Raw genomic sequence first — 22,853 nt, forward strand, 5'->3', positions numbered from 1 at the left:
AAAAAAAAAAAAAGAGCCCGTAAGAGGATTGCCTTTCACAGGGTGGCCGCTGTATGTAGAATCTGCATCTGTCCTAGCAATAATTCATTTTAAGATTCTTTTCTGGTAAATACAAATGAAGAATGGTTTGGAAAGAAATGGAGGCTTTTAGAAAATCAGTTTCCAGAAAATATGGGGAATAGCTCTAAGATGCTTGAATATTTGAAAAAAAAAAAAGTTGTTGCAACAGCTATGTCCACATAAAGATGTACGGACGACGTCAGACAAAATGATTTTGCTCAAAAAAACACGCAACTGGGCCCGGTCCTCTTCGCCCTTTACCATTCAGGAAGTGAAATCTAAAGTCCAAGTAATGAAACAACAGAGTTGTAGAGTCAGAAGGCCTGGCTTCCGCTCCTGGTGGGGCCCTGATGCCACCCCTACACCTGTAAAATGAGTGTCCTCACGACCTCCAGGGACCCTGCAAATCCTCCAATCTCTTTACCCTTTTCCATGTTCTCTCAAACCACGCAGTATCACAAGATGATATTATGTCGCCCCCAGAGCAAGCCCAAAGGCCCTTGTCCTCACTCAGCTGTATGCTAAGCAGCTCTGCAAGGCTCAGGGCCAGAACTGCCTGATTTTTGGCAACTGGATAAAGAAAGTGGCTTCGGAGCTCCGAGATCCAGAATAATGTGGGTTCGTCAGTAGACCCATTTCAGACCAGCCCCCGTGACCCTGCGTGCAGTGTGCAGGGAAAGGCTTCCTTGCTCGGTCTCGCGACGGGGTGGCCTGCCGTGCCTGCCTCCCGAGGCACAGGGACACCCTGCGCATTGCCTCTCAGGCCCTCGCCCCCAGGCAGGGCCTCACTGAGGGGACAGTGGTCTCCTCACAGCTGCCCTGCACCCTACGAAGACACAAACAACACCTTCTTTTGAGTCAAACAACTGACCACCCAGGCTTGCCAAAATGAGGACAGGCTCTGAAAGGGGGCAGTTTTATTTCAAGGGTCTAATGAGACCAAGGAGATGAAATAAAAAGTTTCAACTATTAAAAAAGATAAAGGCAATAGAATGTCTTTTTCCAAATAAACAAACTATCCTTTGAACAGGAAAACGGCTTCCTCACTGGGTCAGGCTGGGGCCAGATCATACAGGAGTCACGTGGCCCCCATCTCCCCCTCCACTCCGTGCTCCCTGATTTCTCCCTCTGCTGCTCTGGGGAGCCTGCTGCTATCCTGTCGAGGCCTTGCCAAGGAATGACCTGATGAACTCGTCTGACACAGGCCCTTCCCAGACATGGTGCCTGTGTTTGGGAAGAGCACCCAGCAAATCTGTAAGGGTAGAATTCCAAGTGGAAAACATTCCCTGGAATCTTTCAAATCACACCAGAAAGGCAGCCACCAGATCTTCTTCAAAAATAAAAGATTTGCCTCCGCTACCAACTTTCAACATTCTATAGGCTTAAAAAGAATCTGAACTGTGATTTTTTTTCTTCTTAATGTGTACAACTTCTCTGGCTAACGATGACAACTTCTTGTGTGTGTGAATGTGTGAAGACTTTGGTGTGCGGAGTGATTTACAGGATGGCAAAATTGACCAAGGAGAAAAACCTAGAGAATTCCCCTCAACTCCAATATTAATATTGTTGTTGTTGTTGTTGTTGTTGATTTTATTTACTAAATAGAGTGTTTTTGAGGTCTCCAGTATTTCAGCCCCTCATCTGGGTACCAGGGACATATCTGATCCTATTTTGTCCTTAAAGAGCTTAGATGTTGTTAAGAGGAGAGAAGTGAAGACATTACATCACCCAGAGAAACGACATAGCCAGCACAGAACCTGGTGGCAGCACAGAGGAAGAACATCAGGACCTCCACGTACAGCTGTGTAAGTTGCACACTGCACAACGCTGGGGTCGCCATCTCACAAATTACACTTTCTATATTTTGAGTGGGAGAGGCCTTGTGAGACTTCCAGGACAACCAATCGGGGTCAGTGAGATACACAGGTCTAGAGCAGCAGGGAGGAGTCCTGACTCCCAGAAAGACGGGGGAGAATTGCTGAGGATGATTGGGGTGACGCATTTCCTGATGTGACGGGTTCAACTTTCTAGTGAAGATTTAGGAGAAATAATCACTGATTAAAATGCGTTCAATTTAGGGTCATTCATGTTCCTTGCCAATTCACTTAGAGTAACTGCAGTGACTCCCAGGGCCTTATATGATCTGTTGCCTCCAACCATTAGGTCTCTAAGTTCAGTTCCTCACTCGATAACCAGCCACAATGTCCTCCCAGCTGGTCTGTGAGTGAGCCACATAGGCACCCACTACCGGGCTTTGCTCCAGCTGCCCCCTCCACTTGGAGCTATGTTCCCCACTTGACGATCTTTCATCCTACTAGTTGCTCAAATGCCCCATCCTCTGTGACTTCCCTGTCTGCCTTATCAACAGCCTCTCCCCCACTTCAGGCATTGTAGGGCCCCTGGACTATTCTTCTCCTTTCTCGCTTTTCCAAATTGCTTTTCACCTTCTGGTAGACTGTAAATTTACTTACTACCTACATTAATATCTGAAGAGCAGGATCTCCATATTACACTCAATTCCATATCTTGGGTTTTCCAGCCTCTTCTGCTAAAACTTGGGTCTAACTTTCTTAGTATCAGGATTGAGTCAGAAACTTGAAATATATTTTGATTGAATGGAGTATGCTATATGTTTTTAAAAGATACTATAAATGCTAGTCAAGATCCAATGAAAACTATAATCTGAGTCAACATTATTTCTCTAGCAAGTGGCTCTCTACTTTGAATATATACTTGTCACTGAATAGAAAATACATAGCCATATTCATAACATGTAGTTTAAAGAAAAAGATTAGGGTTTTTGCCATAAAAATTAAAAACCACTTTTCAAATATACCATCGAAATATTTCATTGAAACATTAGGTAGTTGAACCAATACTGAGTGGTGAGTGACAGTCATTGGTTCCTGGTCTTGGCTCAGCTACAAACTTGTTGTACAGCACTGACTAAGACACTTCATTTCTCTACATCATCCGAAAGTACTCTCATCCTCCACATGCATACTTTTAAAAAATTACACAAGGAAACGGAAGTCTGGGCGCTGTACTAGAATTGTGACTAATGGTACTTTTCTTTAGCTACAAGGATGCGGCTGTAGCCCCATCAGCCGCAGGTGAAGGCTCTGTGTTATTTTCCAGCAGTGGGATTAGATTTACACTGATCTCTCTGTGCTTTCTTCTCTGCCTTTTTGTGCCTGACATTCCAGGGTGGGTCTGCATGCCCGCAGCGGGCTCTCTCACACAGACACCAGGATTTCAACCTCCTTAACACCAGGCTCTCAGCCATTCAGTAAGCTGTTGTCAATCTAGGTCACGAAGAAGTGAGAAATGTCCCTTGAATTCTGGTGCTGGCAGAAAGATGCATAACTCTGCTCTTATTTATTATTTTTTAAATCAATGCTGCTCCTTGGAGACATTGACTAAAGTCAAAACCAACATCCCCATAGAGCTGAGGGTCCCAAAACAAGGTGCCGAGAAAGCAAGCATGTTTTGCCAAGATGGCCCGATTCTGTTGTGGAAAGAACCTTGGACTTGTAGTCAAGTGGACCCAGACTCAGTCAGTCACAGTCATGCCCCTGATCGGGGGCGTGACTTTGGCAAGTCCCATGTTCTTTTGGAATCACAGAGTCTTTCCCTGAAGATAGCGCTACCTCCTAGGATCGCTATGGGAATCGAAGGCGATGAGGTGTGAGAACACACTTTGTGAGCCTTCGAGAGAGATCCCCAGACACATCCGAACAACAGTGACGGTCAGGATTCCCTAGGAAAGAATATTTTCTTCTATACTCTGGCACTAAAGACAAACCGAGGAAAACGAGAGTGGAAAGTCATTTGATAAAATGTCCAGTAGGCTCTGGGTCACCTGGAACAATTTTTCACTGGCCGAAACTTCCTCCCTGAGGAAGTGTCCTCACCACATGGGGCTCTGTGGAGGTGCCAGGGAATGCCACAGAAATGCCACAGAAATGCCACAGGAGGGGAGAGGGAGCTTCCCAGCCCTGAAGAGCTGCTCCCAGGGCAGGGGAGGGACCATCTCTCAAGACTTACCAGGTAGCGCTCCTCCTGCCTCATGCTGGGGGTGCGGATCATGTGATTCTGTTCCCCTCTCCAGTCTCCGAAGCGACGGAAAAAGTAGTTAGATAAAAACCGGTTGACGGGGTCTCTAATGATGTTGATATAGACAGGCTGGTCTCCTCCGAACCTAACACAAGCACACAAACACGGAGCTGGTTACAACCCATCACTTCTGGAGGGAAATAAAGTCCACTTAGTTTCCCTCTATGTTAGCATATTATCATCAGTTGACGCCATCTGCTAAGGTACCAGTGAACAAGCAGCAAGCAGTGTTTCCTGACAGGCATTTTATTATGATGCAGAGCGAGCCTGTCCAGGGTCCTGTTGAGAGGCTGTGAGGACTGTTTCGAAGTACAGTATACAAATGACAGCTTTTGTCAACGTGAAGGTAGATGTTGTCTTGTTTTCTCACGAGGCTGTAGGTTCTTGAGGGCGGGCCAGGTTCCATTGGATTTTGTAGTCCCAGGGCCTGGCACAGACTTACTGGCACCTGGTTGGCCCCCAGTGACTGTTTCAACTGACCGGTGAATTCCGATTGCCTTCTGGGTGAAACAGGACTTATCCTACCTTCTAATTTTGGCAGTTTCTGGGAAGGTGCTCTGCAGTAAGGGGATTAATAGTAGCCAACATTTCTTAAACACTCACTGTTAACCTTACTGTAAATACTTTATGTGTCCAACTCAAAGAAGCATCACGACACTTCAGTAGAATAGAAATCATAATTACCCTATTTACACCTGGAGAAACTGAGGTAAGGAGAGGGTGAGTCATTTGTGACTAGGCCAGGATATGAATCCAGGTGTTCTAGTTCCAGAATCTGTGCTCTGAACCATGGAAAGAAGATTCCAGTAAAAATGTGAGGAATCGAGGATAACAAAAATCAATGGAGTGACCCTTGAGGGGTGGCAAGTGGTTGTAGATGAAAACACAACAAATATCTAGGTGTTCCATTTTAATCTCTTTCACAAAGGGATTAGACAAACATGCTGAATGCTGGCCCAAGAGTAAGGCTGTCCCAAGACTAGGTTGGCTGCATTTCTCTTAAGGATCCCTCCTTTTTCTCTTTGAATTGCCTAAAAGCAGTGCCCTTGAGGAGCCTGGGAGACTACTCCAGACTCTGGACAGAGGTCTTGCTCTGGGGACCTCCTGAGGGTCCTGTAGGCTTCTTTCCTCTGTGACCCTGTGACCTTCTGATGAGGATGCCTGGACACTCCGTCAGGGGTCAGAAAAAGCTCAGAGAAAACAAACTGATGGAACCTTGTTCCCACCTCTTTCCAGCTGGCAGACCCCACCCAGAATCACAGATATATCCTCCGGCAAGAACTCCATCCTAGAGTCAGTCCCTCTGTTCTCTGGCTCTGAGCCCTCCCTTCAGCACTGTGTGTACCTCTGCCTTTCCCAGCGGACTGTGGGGCTCCTGGAGCCAGGAAAAAAGTCGTTGAGCACAGTGCATGGCACACAGTAAATGTTCAACCAATGAACACGTGAATGCTTGGGTGTAGGCTTCTGCCATTATCACAGGGATCCTTTGTCAGAGGAAGGCTAACATCCAGCCACCAATCCTTCCTTGTGCATTAATTCGTACAATGTTATCCTCAGCTTATCTGCAGTTTTAAAGAGACTCTTCAGAGAGAAGAGACCCCAGGAACAAAAAAGAATGACTCTCTAGTGGTGGAATTTCAGGCCCCGGGACCTGTGAATGAGATTCTGGAACCTCAAATACACCACACTGGAAACCACATTGCTCACGAGTAAGGTTAGCTGTGCCAATATGGATCTCGTCAGTTCCCAGAGGCACACAAGGTGACATTCGTGCAACTCAATGAACAACTGACTGGTCCCAGGAGTCAGCTGTGTCAACCACCATCATCCTCCATGTATCTTCCTCTTTTAAATGAAATTGTGTTTCATATCTATAATAGCAACTAAACAATAATGCTAGGGATGAGGAAGACAAAGCCTGGACACTAGATGTGAATGCAATTAAGCCCTCAGAAATTGCATCGTGTTTCTAAAAACCTCAACTTCTATGTCATGTGAAGAATGACTATTACTGCTAATGAGCAGACCTGTCCGATCATGCGACTCAATCACGGCTTCCCATTATGAGATAGTTCTCGGCTGCGTCATAACCATCTTCCCTTGAAGACTAGAGACATCAGGATTGCCACGGCTTATTGAGCACAGGTGACTTGCTCCTGTTTGCATACTGTAACCCAATGCAAGAATTCTAGAATAATTTTCTGAAACAGAAGTTTTAGACTGTTTAAGGATTTATTGTGTATTAGATGATATAATAGCCTCTCTCCAGAAATTTCTGTGCGAGAGGTGTCTGATATATATCTCCCCCTTTCCAGAAAGCAACAGTGATAATAATTTTAGCCTGCCAGTCCTCATCCTTTTTTTAGAATACACAGTTCCCTCCCAAACTACCAAAATCAGAGGTGGCAGGTCAGTTACACAAAAGAGGCCAGAATACCACTGTGTCCCAGTGCCAGAGGAGGGTGACAAACTTCTCATCCTCATTCCATTCTCTCAGTAATTTTTAAATTCTGGTCAGAATTCCAGGTCACCCTTAAGAAGGTCTCTGGGTCATCTTGACCTACTGCCTACTGCTGTTTACATTCTAGAATGAGAATGCTTTCTATCCCCCACCCCATCCCACATAGGAAAACACTCCGTCTTAGTGTTAAAACCCAACCTGGGGGAAGATTCCACAGCTTCCCTGTGAAGTCCATCTTGTGGGTCAACCCGACAGTTAAGGAGTCTGTTACACTCAGCGAGACTCCTAATCTCCCTCGTACACACATTGCCTTTTGTTTGATCCACTGCTCGCAAAGGATTAGCTTCTGTTCATGTTCTTTGACCACTTTTAGCCTTTTTGGCTTCAACTGTAATTCCTTTAACTTTTTTTGTGTGTTTCTTTTTAAAATTCCAATAGCGTTTGTCTTGAGACTTATTTCCCTTCAATTTATAATCTGTAGCTCTAATCTGGTCTTTATTGAGCCCTAAAAAATTGGGGCAAGTACAGAAGATGACAGGTTCTGTCCTGTGCATACATCAGAATAGAGGAGTCAGGCCATATTTTGTTTTTTATTTAACGACACACCCTCTGTCTCTTGGGTGCCGCAATAACTACTGCATGTTTGAAGTTCTCTTTTAAGTCATTTTAAAATAAAAGGTATTTGCAATTTCTTTGACCTTTATTTGTCCATATTTACCAACTGTTTAACTCCCCACGGATCACCTGACCCACCGCAAATTTGTAAAATTCTTTTTATTTAATTTTTTTTAAATGAGAAGATGAAAATCCAAAGCAACATAGAATTCTTTGGGAATAACTGAATGGTTCTCATTTTTCTAATGCATTCATATCTCATTCTGGGCATTTTCTTGAACATCTGTCCCACACTGCGGCTTCAGTCGATCAATCGTCAACAGCATTAGTCACATTGCCAATAACTACACAAAGCACTTGGGTAAGAATTTTAGCCTCAAAATGCTAAAGATATCCTGGAATCTTCTTGCATGTATTAAATAATAAGACTTAAGACCAGAATTATTCTGGAGAATTAAGACTGTTTTGTTTCAGAGTTTTCTATGACTGAAAACCATTCTTGAGAGTATATCTTCTTTTTTAAAAAAATTGTGGTGAAATGCACATGACATAAAATTTATCCTTCTCACCATTTTCAGGGCTACGAAATCAGTGGCATCAAGTGCATTCACAGTATTGTGCGACCATCACCACGATCCATCTCGAGAACGTTTGCATCATCCCTAATGGAAAGTCTGTACCCAACAAACAATAAATCCCTTTCGCTCCCTCCTCTAAGGCCCTGGTAACCACCATTCTACTCAAAGTGTATCTTCTTTTTAACCTCTAGCTTGAGAGTAGAGGTTATCCTTATACTGTTAACTACATTAAAAGATGAAAAGTACCCCAAAGCGAGAGGCCCACAGCTTTGATTCCTGTCAGGGAGGAAGGAGATGCTTTGAGAAGTGAGAGAAAGGCCACCATAACAAAGGATATGACTGTTTGGGGGGCAGGGTGAGGAGCCGCCTGCAGGAGGAGGACGGAGGAGGTGATTATTTAATGGCTCTCTGCTGGAAGCTAATCCCAGGAATGGGCCAGCAGTGGGGTGGGAGATCTGCCTTCCATCCTCACAATCCTGTACAGTGGACACGTCCGCCCTTGGCTGCCCAGGATAGGCCTCCCATCACAAAAATCAGGTAGAAGAAACTGAGCTGCTCTCTGCCCTCTGGCATGTCCTCAGGGTAGGAGCAGTTACTAAGCAGGAAGGGTGGCTGGTTGAGCTACTGCAGTTAAGGTTCCTGCTTGGAGAGAAAGATGACTTGCTATGGCAGGAAGTAAGTCGATGACAAGGAGGAAGGTCCTTCCTGGCATGCAGGGAGGAGGTGAGATCAGCTAACCCTTGACCGGCCAATAAAGCGTGTAGGCTCATGTAGCAGCAGAGGTCCACTCACTGTACAGTGAAAAGAGAAATGTGAGAAAGAAAGCAGCATTTTAGGAAAAGTCCAGCTGTGTGTGTAAATAGGATAAAATGAGAGAAATCTCTCATTTTCGAATCAAAGCTCTGGGCTCTGTCGAAGTGGGTAAAGAAAGTTTAATTATCGCTAATATCAATTTTTATTTTGGTGCTCTCTTCAAAGTTTGGTGCCCTGTCACCACTACAAAGGATCTGCAGGGCACAGAGTTAAAAGGGATCATTTTGCTCATGAGAATAAAAACAAAGTCAACATTTAGAAGTACGATGTGGAAACCCAACTAAATCATGGAGTTAGCAAGGTCTGATCTGTTTTGTTAAATTATGCCATCAGAGGGCAGACTTTGTTCACCTCAATGAAGACGACTTCCTTTTCAGGAAAGAAAGTGTCCACAACACCTCCCCTTGCACATGGGACCCTGCCTGCTTCTCTAGCGATTGATTTATTTTTAAATGTTTTGTTTTTGCAAGTCAGTGTTGGCATTGGAGCAACCATCTGAGATAAAAGAGGAAATACAAATGGAAGCTAAGGAGGGTCAGGAGGTGAGGGGGTCACGGGCGAGTAAGGAAGAATGACATGAGAAAGGTTAAGAGAGGTGACAGTCTGAACTTATTTAGCGTATCGATCTCCTGCAAGTCGCTTGGACTATTTTGAAAGCATTGAGCTCTGACACAAAACTTCACAATGTTTTCTCTCTGAGACCAAGTTGGGGACTGAGGCAAATTACAGATCGGAAAAAAAATTACTGCCCCCTCCCAAAAGACGCTTAGAAAACAAACACCCAAAAAGCAAGGGCAGAGGAGAGACAAATTGAATTGTCCATGATCTCCTGCAAGTCGCTTGGACTATTTTGAAAGCATTGAGCTCTGACACAAAACTTCACAATGTTTTCTCTCTGAGACCAAGTTGGGGACTGAGGCAAATTACAGATCGGAAAAAAAATTACTGCCCCCTCCCAAAAGACGCTTAGAAAACAAACACCCAAAAAGCAAGGGCAGAGGAGAGACAAATTGAATTGTCCATCACACTCTTTTAGATGGTGTTGTTGTTGGGAAGGTGAACTTTTTCAAGAATTGTAATTCTTTAAGTCACTTTGACAACTGGGAACCGAGGCATGAAACCTTCACATGCAAATATTAAAACGACTTGAACATCACAGGAAAGAGTTGCATCTTTTCGGCCGAGGTAATTTTGACTGAATTTTCCAGCTAGTCCTGGTGAAAAACATTTATCTGGCCTAAATTTTAAGGCAGTTCGAAAATGGTGTGAAAGAACACTATCCATACCGAAGTCTGAAATTTCTGCGTTTGTAGTTTATCTCCTCTGGCCAGAAACCTTCCCCACAGTAACTACAAAAACATCAGATTGGTCTGATACTCTTGGTTTCCATGGTTGATGAATAAAACTGGATATGGAGAAACGATTCTTTCTGGCTCTAAAGAAAGGAAAAAGGAGGAACAGAGCAAGATGCCTAGATGATGAATAAATGAAATAATGAAGTCAGCTATTGAATAGCCAGAAGCTTAGAGGATAGCATTTGGCATCACTCAGAGTATCTAACTTTTAAGGTAAGAATGACATATTAATTGAAAAAAAAGAAGTAAGGGGCAATTCATTTTTGGTATAATGCCATACATGTCAGAAGCTCAGAACATTTAGGTACAAAAGAAGGTGTGGGGAGAGAGGCTAGACTGGCATTCTTATATTCTGCTCACTGGCATGTATCTTGCTGCGTGCTAAGAATGCAAGGAAGATTAGAAATAAAACGTCAACAAAGAATATTAGGTTGCAGTATCAATTCTTGTGTTAATAATTTCATCATCTTGAAACGAAGCAACCATATGCCTGTCAGGGTCTTCTTAAGAGCAGCTTAATTATCTCCGTGACTTATAATTCAAAATATAGAGCTTATTTTTAACATACGTGAAGCCTTCTTAACAAGTCTCAGCTTAATTGTTTTTCTCAAATCGTATATTTTGGGGCTTTCTTTGTATGCCCACAGTCTGCCTTTAGACCTAAGAAATGTTCCTTAAATAAAGCTATTCCCTTGAAGAAGAAAAAGGTGATTTTTAATTTTCTATGTTCTGTGAGTATAACATTGTCTGGTAATGTATAAAAGTTCAGTTTGTCCTTCCGCCCTTGTAACTGGTACCTGCCTCCCCAGGCGCTCAGCGTGGGGCGAGAAGAGGGGGGAGGGGTGTTCTCACAATTAACACGAGCTTTTCAAAGGAGCAAAGCTGATCAGGTCAGTCTCTCCTTTTTCCTGCTTAAACTCCTGGCAGCCACCTCATTCCACTTGCGCCCACCCTCTAGCTCTTATTTAGGGAATTCCTCTTGGTCCCTCTGTTAGTCCAGCTTTTGCTCATGCTGGTCCCTTGCCACCAATGCCTTTCCCCTCCAATCTGTCTAAAGCTGACCCGCCCCTCACATCCCAGCAGCAAAGGCTCCTTCCAGGCTCCCTCCTCTGGGGAGGGAGGGTCCTGCCTCCCATTTCCTCTCAGGGAGACCCTGTGACTCTTTGTTAAGTTCATTACACTTGGTTGCCACTTCTTCCTTAACGGAGGAAGAGCTTACAGTTCTCCAAAGGCGAGGGGAACATTTACCGTTCGGGCAGAAGCCCCATTCCTAGCTCGTTGTATAGAAAACAGAGGGTCCTCGATAAGCATGCATTTAATTGAACACAACGGAAGGGAGGGAGGCCACACCAGCGGAGCAGGGCCCTGCCCTCAAGGCATTAGATGGGGACACCGGGAGGCTACAGACGGGCAGAAGGCAAACTGTGGGCTCAGATTTGAGACATCTACAGAAATGCCTTTGAAAGGCCGCTTTGAATACATTGAACATCCTTCGCTCCAAGAACTTGAAGAACTTTCCTTCATGTGTTTAGGACATCCCTATAAGGTAGGGTGGACAGGAATTATCCGTCTTTTATAGATGGAAAAACAGAGACATCCCCCTCCCCGCCCCCACACACCCTGGGGGTAAATCGCTTGCCCAGAATCACGGTGAGTGAGAAGGTCTGACACCCAGAGGTCCCAACAGCCAGGCCCACACTGTTTTCTGCAGATGTGGTGCCTTTTAAAGGTGTTTACCAATTTTATTTTTCTTTCCGAATTTAGTTAATCAAGATTAAGCTCTTGGACATGTATTTGACAGCAGAGGCCATGATAAAATGTGATCATCACGCTGTGCCCAGCTGGGCTGATCCAATGCTGATATCATCAGCTTTGACTTGCCATTGAGGTTTTGCACTGTCCTGAGTTAGTTCCTAAAATCTGTGGCATTGCAGTTTGTTTTAGTTGTAAAGATTTGACCTTGAAGGGAGAAGAATTAAATGAATGAGGTTGGAGGGTACCTGGGGCGATGCAGAAGGAAGGTCACGATAAGAGGAATGGTAGGAGGGGCCGTGTGTGGCATTCTACAAGTCATATATATAAGGCAATGCCTGAAATAGCTAACGAGTCCTCATTATCCAATTAGGCTGAATTATATGTTCTCTGCCTACTGGAAGTGAGAGGCAGGGCACGTACCCCAGACAATCCAGTAACAAGCTACCTTATAAATGCGGTTGGAAACACACTGGAGCTCTCAGTGCCATGGCCCTGGGCCACTGAGGATAATTTGCAGGTGCCTTTTTTACCATCCAAGGGAACCCTGGCTATCAGGCAGGCCGGGAAACCTCAGGGAAGCTTGCCGTCAAGGATAAGACAGCAACGCCTCTTTGCTGCTTACTAACTTGCTTTGCTGAATCTCATTTTCTTTACACTTCATTTGCACAGGGCCTGCTGCACAGCAGGAGGGGGTGTCCTTTGAAGGCTAAAACCTGCTTCCACCCTATGGGCTGTGAGCATCCTGTGGCAGAGCAGCTGTGCCCAACAAGTGCAGAGCTGGGACGGCTCAGGGCCTCTCTGGGTGCCTAGCCCTTGGGGACCGTTAGGTCAGCACCAGTGAGTAGGACAGTGTGCTGCTCTCCTGTGGACTTGAGGTGGACCTAATATCCCCATGGGAATAACAGTGAGGGACGTGCTGTTGACGAGGGCCCAGCGTCCCCGGCTGGCAGGTGGATCTGCCTCCAGATCCAGTGCGCTATCAGCGGATGCCACTGTGAGCTCAGACCACGGGCCAGCCTGAGGAGAGGAGGTGTCTGAGAACTTCAGAGTACAGCAGAGCAGTGACAAGGGAATGTATGTGAATTAATCCCTGGGGGAGAGACTGCCCAGAGCATGCCAGTAGCAACTTTGCAGATCAAAGGTCTAAAAACCTAAAATTTGGAGATTAGCCTTGTTACCTGAAGGTCCTTGTAGCCGAAGAAAAATCAGATTTCTAAAACGCGCCAGCGGCATGCAAGGCTTAGAATAATCAGATGGAGTCTTTGAAAGGTAGGCAGAGAGGCGTTTTGGATCCTATAAAATACACATTACTCCACCAATAAGTTACTCCTACCATCATATGTGGCTTCAAATTGTACAAAAATGTGGCATGAAATAATTTCTGTTAAAATACCCATCTTTTAAACCTCCCCATTTATTTATTTCAATACAAAACCTGATTTAAAAAAAAAAACCTCTCAGGTCAAATGGCTTCTCATTAAAAATAATTTCAACCTTTCGCAAGATTGAAGATTCATATTCTAGAAAGAAATGAAGCTTCTGTCCAAATGCTTCACATGTCGATCCCTCCACAGCAAAAATAACAGGATTTAAAATGTCTTTGCCAGGGCAATTATATTACCTTGAAAATGAAAGTAGATTTTAAAGTAATTGTTCACGAGAAGGAGTCTAAGCACTACAAAGAAACGAAAGGACCATGAAGCTGAAAAATCTCTTACCTCGAGAAGTTGAGAAAATGAACGTGTCGCGTAAATAAATAGGGCTGTTCGGCAGTACTTATATTTTTAATCAGTTCCATCTATTAAAAAAAGTACAAAATTAGCATATATAAGATCTAATCTTCCAAGCTGTATTAAGCTAAAGGTTATCTCCCCAACTCCTTTTTATCCCCGCTTCTTACCTCTGGGACCAGAGCCAAACACCTGTGTTTTGCATAACATCTATGAACTTTACATAAGGCTTCTTCCTAAGTCAAACAGTGCTACCCAGATTTATAGCCCCGTATTTAATTTAGCTGATTGCTACCATGAAAACAATGTGACAGGTCAATTAATTTTAACTGGAAAAGCCAGTGTGCTGCTGTACAGAAATGCAAGTAAGAAAATGCCTTTAATCCCCTCCATTAAAGTCAAATCAAGACGAGAGCTTAATCATTATTTTATATTGCCATGATGATATTCACAGGCTACACGGAAATATTTGAAACCGGTTCCGCGGAATTTAAAAGTGGGAGTAAAGTGGGGCGATACACCTCACTATTTTTCTCTTTGATTATGAAAATTTACAAAGCAAAGATTTCATCGGAAACACATAAACTCCCCCAAACACCTTGGTTTTGGGTGGGTGGTCATCTGAATTATTTATTTACAGTTATCGGCAAGGCAAAAAGTAGTTTATGTTAGTATAAACTGATGTGTATGGTCTTCTGGAACATGTCACGATACAGACAATGTTTAGTAAAAACTGTTAGCGATTCCAACCATTCTTATACTCCTCGACTTCCTAAACTTTGCTTCTCTTAGATCTTCTACTGGGCTTCATCAAAACTGACACACTGGAAGTTTTAAGAAGCACACTGAAGTTTGCTACTCTGGAGATACCTCAGAAGTGCAGCGTTTCAATTATTTTATGAAATAGTTCAAGTTGAAAACTGGAAACAAAAACGGTCATTCACGTGTTAACCACAGTCGCTACAACAGTAAAATCAGAGTCGAGAACTCCTTCCAGGTTGTCTGAAACAGGACAGAAAACCTGGTTCGCCTTGTTCCCTCATTCCCAGCACAGGGCTGACACACACTCGAACGCTCAACAAATATTTGTTAAATGAATTAACTCCAACTAGTACATGCATTATAGATGTTACTCTAGGGTGTCAATGCCTAATCCTTTTATTAGATATTCATACTCACGATGATTGTTAGAAGAAATGAAATTGAGTTTTAAAAGTAAATGACTTGCAGTTCCCTAACCCTGTGTTTCTGGTAGTCACAGTGGCAGGCGAGGGTAAATAATGGTCTGCCGAAGCTTGAGCATAAAAGGAAATTGAATTCTGTCTCTTTATCTACAGTTTATCCTCTACATCTCCACTCCCTTCCCCTCCCCCATGCCTCAGGATTTGTTTTTGGTAATAAAACTTTCTGTTGGGTCACATTGTAAATTTCGATGGATTTATCAATACAATTACTGATTTGGAAGCACAACCAAAGGTGTCTGTGGATAATTCTTTACTATGTATTTGTTTAATATAAATACCATTTAATGCCTTAATCTCTAAACTATTTTTATTCAGATATTTCTCTGCACACATAAGAGTAATATGAGAAACCCCCTAGAATTATACAAGAAGTCTGGAAAAACAGGTCAGAAGAAAAACCGTTTCTTCCATACATTCGACATTATATTATATCCTCTAAACATGTGTCAACCTGTTAAATTTAATGGAAGAATAGTAGTGGTTAGATTCTGAGAACGGTGTCACAATAGTCATAAAGCTGTCTATTTCACAAGGAAAAATTGATTAGCAGTGACAACGCTTAACTCTTTGTAGATGTATCTTTAAACATAGAATAAAGGTACATAGAATAATGCTCACGTGAGCATTAAACATAGAATAATGCTCACGTGAGCATTAAACATAGAATAATGCTCACGTTTATTGCATTAGTACAGTGAAGTCAGAGAGTTCATTTCAGTTTTCATACAAATCTTAAAGCTACTTAGGTACTCCCACAAGTACAGGTTTCAAGCATTATGTTCAAGATGTCATTTGATTGTCTTCACAAATGCTAAGACTTTCCCGATTTCTAGTGACAAGCAATGGTCTCCTGGACCCCTGATGCCCATCACCTGAGTCACCCATCCTAGTCCGCCCATCGTCGCCGGCAGCCTGCCTGTCTGTCTGATCTGCATGCGTGCATCATGGGTGGCAATCACTACCTAAAGTCATCACAGACGCTACTTCTCCTTCTCTACCTTGGCTTGTGGCCTTTATTCTGATCACCTTGCATTCATTCATATATTTATTCCTTCATTCAGCATTTATTGGAGATCAAAACAGGAATCAGGTCAGTGGGAAGACTGCTACTTCTCCTTCTCTACCTTGGCTTGTAGCCTTTATTCTGATCACCTTGCATTCATTCATTCATTTATTCCTTCATTCAGCATTTATTGAGCTCTTACTAGGCCCTGGAGATCAAAACAGGAATCAGGTCAGTGGGAAGACACATAAGGACCACACAGTGGGACTGTATCCTAACGGTATCCCTTAATCTACCATGGCCAAAACTGCACTCTTGATTCTCGCCCATCTTTGTCCCTTATCCTCCAGCTTCCTCCATCTCTGGAGAGTCTGTTTTAGGTTCACGGTACTCTCCGTATGTGAATCTCTCCTGAGCTTCCACATTCATTCTCTCGCTGAGTCACATTCATTCTACCTTTACTATTTCCCTCGACTTGCTCTCCAGGCTAGCCAAATGAGATCCCTCCTTGTTCCTTCCTCACACCATGCCCAACCCTGACCATGCCCGAGCTCAGGCTCAAGCCTCCTCTTCTGGAATGTTCTTCTTCTACTCTCTCCATGTCCAAATCCTAACTAGTCTTTGCACCTGGCTAAAATGCCTACTTCCTCCAAGTAGCCTTCCTGGATCTCTCCCTTCATTCAACATCCATTGATTTCTAACTCTGTATCAGGCAATATATTGCTTGGAGCTGTGGCTATAGAGGTAAAAGACTTGGTTCTTGTTCTCAGGAAGCTCAGTTTTGAGGGAGAGATGCACTAGCAGGTAGATAACATGTGACATGCGACAACCACGGAGGTGAGGCACCTCCCCTGTCTGCAGGTGGAGAGGTAATGTTTTTCCAAGGATCCATTCTTCAGTGGTTTGCAAGGACCCATCAGCGTTAGTAAGCGAAGAAAGGGACCCACAGCATTGCAGACAGAGTGAACAGCAGATGCAAAGGAGGAAACGTGAAATGACATGGATATTAAAACTGCCAGGAGTTCTGTGTGCCAGAGGTCAGGCAAGGGGTCAGCAAGGCAGTAGATAAGACTAGACAGGAAGGTAGGAGACAGGTAACTTAGGGCCCTACAAGTCACATGAGGGATTCTGACATTTACCTTATGGGCAATCCACAGCAAGAAAAGATATTTTTACCCCTGTCTGTGGTCAGGGTAGAGAATGTGAAGAAGAGTAAAGATTATAGACAGAAAGTGTAGGTAGGAAGACAGAAAACGATGAGGTCATAAACTAAGAAAGCGCTTTTCAGGATGCTCCCCAGACTAGCAGCATCAGCATCAACTGAAAACTTGTTAGAAGTGCAAATTCTCAGGTCCTACCCTGGAACTACTGAATTAGAAGACACTCTGGGGTGGGCTCATCAATCTGAGTTTTAACAAGCGCTCAAGGAGATTCTAAGGCATAAAAATTTGATAACCACAGAATGCAAGCGCTGGAAGAGAAGACAGATGGAGAGGTTCAGGGACATCGAGGAGGAAGGACCTGCTGAGCCTTGCGCCTCACTGGTGGCAGAAGGGAAGGCGAGGGAGAGGTCAGGAGAGCTTCCTTCTCAGAGTCCCGGCTTGATCTCAACACACAGTGGTACCCATTCGTGGAGATGGGGGATACTGCAGGGGAAATAAATCTTGCTGAAGAAACGAAGGGAAATGTGTTTGGTTTTGAACATCTTTGGCTATCAATGATGTTGCCTTCTTTGACTTTCCACAGCACTATGAGGATTTTTCAGGACATTTACTTTTTCTGTTACTTTATAGCTGAGTTTGTGTGCCAGCCTGGAACCAGACTGTAAGGTCCTTGAAAGCTGGGACGAGGCTTGGTTATTCAGCCCAGAATAATCAAGCCCAGGCACCTGCACAGAACATATACCCCATAATTGTTTATGTAATAAAGATGCCCCTGTTAGAAAAAATATTTTAGCGTCAAGAAATGTATACTTCACTGGAGACAGACCTGGACATCCATTACCCATTACGTGACGCTAACAGTTTTACTATGATAATATCAAAGACATAACAACACCAAACAGACTCCCATTTTCTGAGTGGTCCCTGGGCTATGTCCTATACCCAGAAGCTCTCTGGCTACATGTTGCCATTTCATCCTCAAATGGCTGTGTGAGTTACTATTATCTACATGCACAAGTTGAGACACTGAGGCACAAAAGGGCTACCTAGATGGCATACGGTCTCATCACTAAAAAAAGATGGAGCTGGGATTCAAATCCAAGTCGATTGACACTCAAAATCCTGTTCTTTATCACTGAGCTGCAATCTCTTCACCATTCCCACTGTTATTTGATCTATACATTAGCTCTTCAATTAGGAGGAAGGTGTCAGTCAGCAAAATAACTCTGGAGAATTAAGAGAGTTTATGGGGATATAAATTTTCTACCTTTCACGGGATGTGCTGAAAAATTGAGAGAAAGTTATAATAGGGGGAAAAGCATTAAAAGTAATAAAAAATAAAAAGCATTACGATATCAGAGGGTATTCTTTGAAAGTTCTAGGTGGGGAAATAGCATATATTATAAGAACAAGAATGAATTTAAAATGATAAAAAAAAAAGAAAGATAACTGTAATGGAAGGTTTCTAAAAGAACTTAAATCACAGTGCATCTGAGAATGAGATAGAATTGAGGTTAAAATAAAAAGAGCAAGAATCGAACAGAATTTATAATGCAGAAGATAAGCCAGAAAGTAGTTTCTAATCTTTTGCTTTCAACCTAACTGGCTGAGAACAGGTAGAGCAGAAAAACCTTTACCTACAGTTCTACAAACACAGTTAGTTAGTAAAAGGCTTTGCTCCTGACTTCTTTAGGAAATGCTTGCCAGCGGTCATGGCAATGACACTACTCTGGTCTGAATTCTTGTGTCACTTGGGAACAACTAGATCAAGATGTCCTATAATTTTGCAAAACATCGTAAATGAAAGAAAAGATTTTTTTTTTCTTCACAACATCAAAGCCCAATAAGAAGCAGCTCAGAGGAGAACTCCAGGCCCTTTAACCCCGAAGGTCGAGAGAATAGCTGCCACCTCAGTTTACCTTTCCCTCTATCATCTGAATAGGGAAGTCCTTCTAGTGAGGGGGCTGGACAGTCTTCCCTCCAGGGCTGTGCAGTCAGTGCAACACATGCCTGCAGTGAAGAGGAAGTCCACCAGGGGGCGTAACGACAAGAACAAGGCAAATAGGCTGGGTCTGAATAGAAGAGAAAATCAATCTCTTTGCTATCATTGAAAGGAGATGAGAAAACATATTTTTTCAGGTCTTGTTGCTTCTTCATCTTTTTTTCCTTTTCTTTCCAGTGAATTTCCATGAGCGGACTCAGCTTTTGTCTATAGAACTCCAAGATAAGACCTTGTTTGCAGAGCGTGGTGAACACATCCTTGTGGCCAGCAGATGGACTTGACTAATTTTTTGGTTTGGTTCCAAGGTTGAGTCCGAGCAGCTCTGATGCCTGTGGACACTGTACTTCCTACTCTAAAGTCAGGAAACTCTGAAGGTCATTGTAAGGAAACGTCCAAAAGGTCTCAAGCAAAGGTAAGGTTCCTGGGATAAGCGTGCAGGCTCCTGAGACACCACCACTCAGTAAGACTTCGGGAAGCACGCAACAAGTTTCAGGGGTTCTCAGATGAAGGAGGAATTTTTCTTGCTTAGTAGAAGATTCATTTTAATAAAAGGAAAACTTCCCAATAATTAGAACCTTGCATGCAATGATTCTTTACTACAATGACACATGGCGATCCCTTCAAGAGCTTTTTTCCCGCAAAGATGCCAATACCTTGGCTCCACCATTGAGAGTCTAACTCATATTTTGTAGTGGGACCTAGAAACATGCGTTGTGAAAAAGCTCCCAGGAAGATTCTGATGCTCATCATGGTTAAGATCTGTTTTTCTAACGGTTCTCTTCTGCCTACTGAATAATGTTCTAATTCCTCAGCCTAGCGTTCTGAGTTCTCCAGGATTTGACCCGAGTTCGCTTTCAAGCTGTTTTCTCCACATTCTTCTTGAACACTTGTTTCTTCCTGTAAAATGAGGTGATGATACTTTCCTAATAATGTTGTCTGAAGGATCAAGAATAAGATATGCACAAATCCAGTGTGCTGCCTGGTGCTCAATATAGCATTCATCGTAGGTCCTCAATGAATAGTCATTGACATCAATGAAGAAATGAATGAGTAAATCTTTTCCTTTGAACTGAGGTCAGTTGACCCTACTTTGGGGAAACCTAGGAGGAATCCCAGTGGCCTCTAGACCTTCTCCAAATCTAATATGGTTTCTTTAGATGCATTTTTCTTCTTTAGAATCACATTGTTTGACAGCCGCAGTCAGACTTGGAACTTGCAGGGGGAGAGCAACAGGAAAGGGAAGTTTAAGACATTGGAAAGCGATTCTGTTTTTGACCAAGAGGCTGAAGCAATCTAAGAGCACATGGCATAGGATCTCTGACTCCTCTACCCTTTGAAAATTTTTCAAGGTTTTGGTAATCTGAAGAGCTGTTGAAAAGCGTCACAGTAGATGTGATGGCCAGCATTTTCCAAACTGAATTGAGTTCTGTGGGATGCACAGGAGAGCCACAAACACTTCTAAATTGTTCCCTGGCCAACTATGACTGGGAAACACTAGGCGAAAGCCAGTTGAACAGATTTCTGTTTTTAATTGAAGGAGTTCTCAGTCTTTAAAATGTGAATAATTGTCGTGAATAATCTCTGAGAGGGTGACAAAGGAATAGCATTTCCCAAATTTATTTAATTATGTTATTTTCTTTTTCCTCAGTGTCTTTGGGGACTAGGATTCTCAGGAATACACTTAGGGCAATGCTGATGTGATAGCTGTGAAAAGGATTCTTAACCTTGTCTGAACTGTCATCTCTTGTGGCACTTTATTATTTAAACAAAAATTGTTTTCTGGGCTCTACCCCAGAATCTTCAGAAGGGCCACTGCAAATAGAGGTTTTAAAAGACTCTGCTGGAGATCCTGCTGTGCCGCCAGAACATGTAAGCCCGGCATTAGGAGAATGGCGCTTAAATTCGGGAGGGCCTAAGTTCAAGTCCAGGTGCCACGGGTAGTCATTCTATTCTGTTAAATTTGGAAAGTGACAATCTGGTTGTCTTAGTTTTCTCCTGCATAAAATAGGGAATCATAGCCACTCGCTGGTATGGTTTTAGGTTCAAAAAAGTTCAATAAAATAATGAAATCAAACAATTAGCATGGAGTAGGTGCTATTTCTAATTTGTAATCCTCAGTATAAATAAAACGAATAATAACTTACAATTAACAATATTTAATTACAATAATTAATTAACAATAAGTAGTAAAAGTATTTGCTTTCTTAATCTTTTCAGCTCCCATGCAAACAATTTTTGCCCTTCTCCAACAAAAAAGAAATAATTTTGAATTCTTACATCTGTGATGTGACTGTGGCACTTGGACCTTTATCGTCCTGAGAACAATGTTCTGAAAGATAGCATCAGACCATTAACAAAGGTGGTTATGAGTCTTTTGGAAATCGCATTCCGATGGCTTCTGGAAATAGTTTCATGTCTTTCAAATTGTATGCAGTCTCCATTTTCCAAGAAATTACTAAGCTGGCCCAAGAAATTGAAATCTGGCTTTAGAGAATAAATGAAATGATGCTATCATGGGTTTGCGTTATATTCCCTGCAAAGGTCCAACATTTAGCCAGCAGCAGCTGTCCATGCTTTTCTGTCGAGGCGGAGTTTTCTAAAATATAAACTTCAAAGGTATTTTTATTTCTATAAGGGCAGATGTAATGGGATTTTTATAGGCATTCCAACATTTGGTGTCTTCATGCTCCCTTTCTTCTTAAATAATCTCTTCAGTGTCTTATTCCATTAAATAAATTTTAAATTTAGTTCGAGAGAGAGAAAGAGATAGAATGAAAGAGGGGAGCGGAGAGAGAGAGAGCGAGCGAGAGAGAGAGAGAGAGAAAGAGAGAGAGAGAGAGAGAGAGATGATAGCTATCTTCCAGTGAGCAATGTATGCTATATGCGTTAATTTGACTCTGGCCGGAGAGGTGTCATTGTGAATGAATGAAATGATATACAATTCAAGTCTTGTAAGTGGATACTATTCTAAAGTTCATTTGTAAGTCAGTAGTTTGGAACTTGGAACACATTTTCTCATAAAATAAATGTTCTACATGGTGGATAGAGTCCCAGGCCAGCCCACAGGAGCTTGTTTAACTCATACTGTACCTGAAGTAGAACTGTTATTAACGCTAGAGAACAATGTTTCCATGGGAACACATTTTCAGAGTTCTACTGTTCAACGTTGAGAACCACTGTCTTTAAAATTTTAACTCGTCTCCAAAATCACTTTCCCCCTTTTCCTTTAATAAATTACCAAGAAGAGGAGCTATTCATACCACAAATTATTTCTTGAATATATTAGGTTAAAATAATATTTTTGTTCTCTGCTTGTTTTATGCACTTTGAAACTTTAGTAAAATGATACATATAATAAGGAAATGAGTTTCTTTAAACATTCGTGAACTACTTCAAACTTGGTTTCTTTTCATGACATTTCCTGGCTTTCCCTGCACGTCACAACCTGGTCAGTTAGCTGCAGAGAGACAACTGTCACTGTTGTCTGTTATTACATCAAAATTGTTTATTTGTTTTTTTCTATGATATCTTTCCCTTGAATTTTTAAAATTTGCCATATAATTTAATAAGAATCTGGAATAAACAAGTAATGAAATATATTCTAGGTCACACTGACCACAGGAATCAGAAATGTTTCAACTACACTATGCACAGATTATGCTAGAAGTTGTATAAATATATCACAGAATCACAAGGCTGGAAAGAACCTTAAACGATTGTCTAGTCTATTCCCTGGCTTCTAGACAAGCCAATCATTCCAAACAGATGAGAGCTAACCTCTGTTTTAGAGGACAAAGATGACTTTGTCTTTAACCCATTCTAGATTTAACAATTGATATACCGTTATCAAATTATTTCTAATTTTTAATCTAAACCCTTCCTTTCTCATGAATGTTCCTCATAGGAAATAAATTAAGCTTATGTGTAAAATCCCACAGTATATTTATATATTACATTT

General features: G+C 42.5%; 1 protein-coding gene across 2 annotated transcripts in view; it reads right to left on the reverse strand.

Moving 5' to 3' along the window:
- Positions 1-22,853, reverse strand: part of UST (uronyl 2-sulfotransferase) — a 257,699-nt gene that overhangs the window by 80,115 nt on the left and 154,731 nt on the right. For both annotated transcript variants that reach the window (XM_015592149.2, XM_006915336.3), the window contains 2 exons: positions 13,472-13,551; positions 4,108-4,261 (listed from right to left, as the gene is read on the reverse strand). In XM_015592149.2, the coding sequence (XP_015447635.1) occupies positions 4,108-4,261; positions 13,472-13,551 (234 nt within the window). The remainder of the gene's footprint in view (positions 1-4,107; positions 4,262-13,471; positions 13,552-22,853) is intronic.

Source organism: Pteropus alecto, unplaced genomic scaffold (genome assembly GCF_000325575.1).
Source record: "Pteropus alecto unplaced genomic scaffold, ASM32557v1 scaffold185, whole genome shotgun sequence".
Classification (NCBI taxonomy): Eukaryota; Metazoa; Chordata; class Mammalia; order Chiroptera; family Pteropodidae; genus Pteropus; species Pteropus alecto.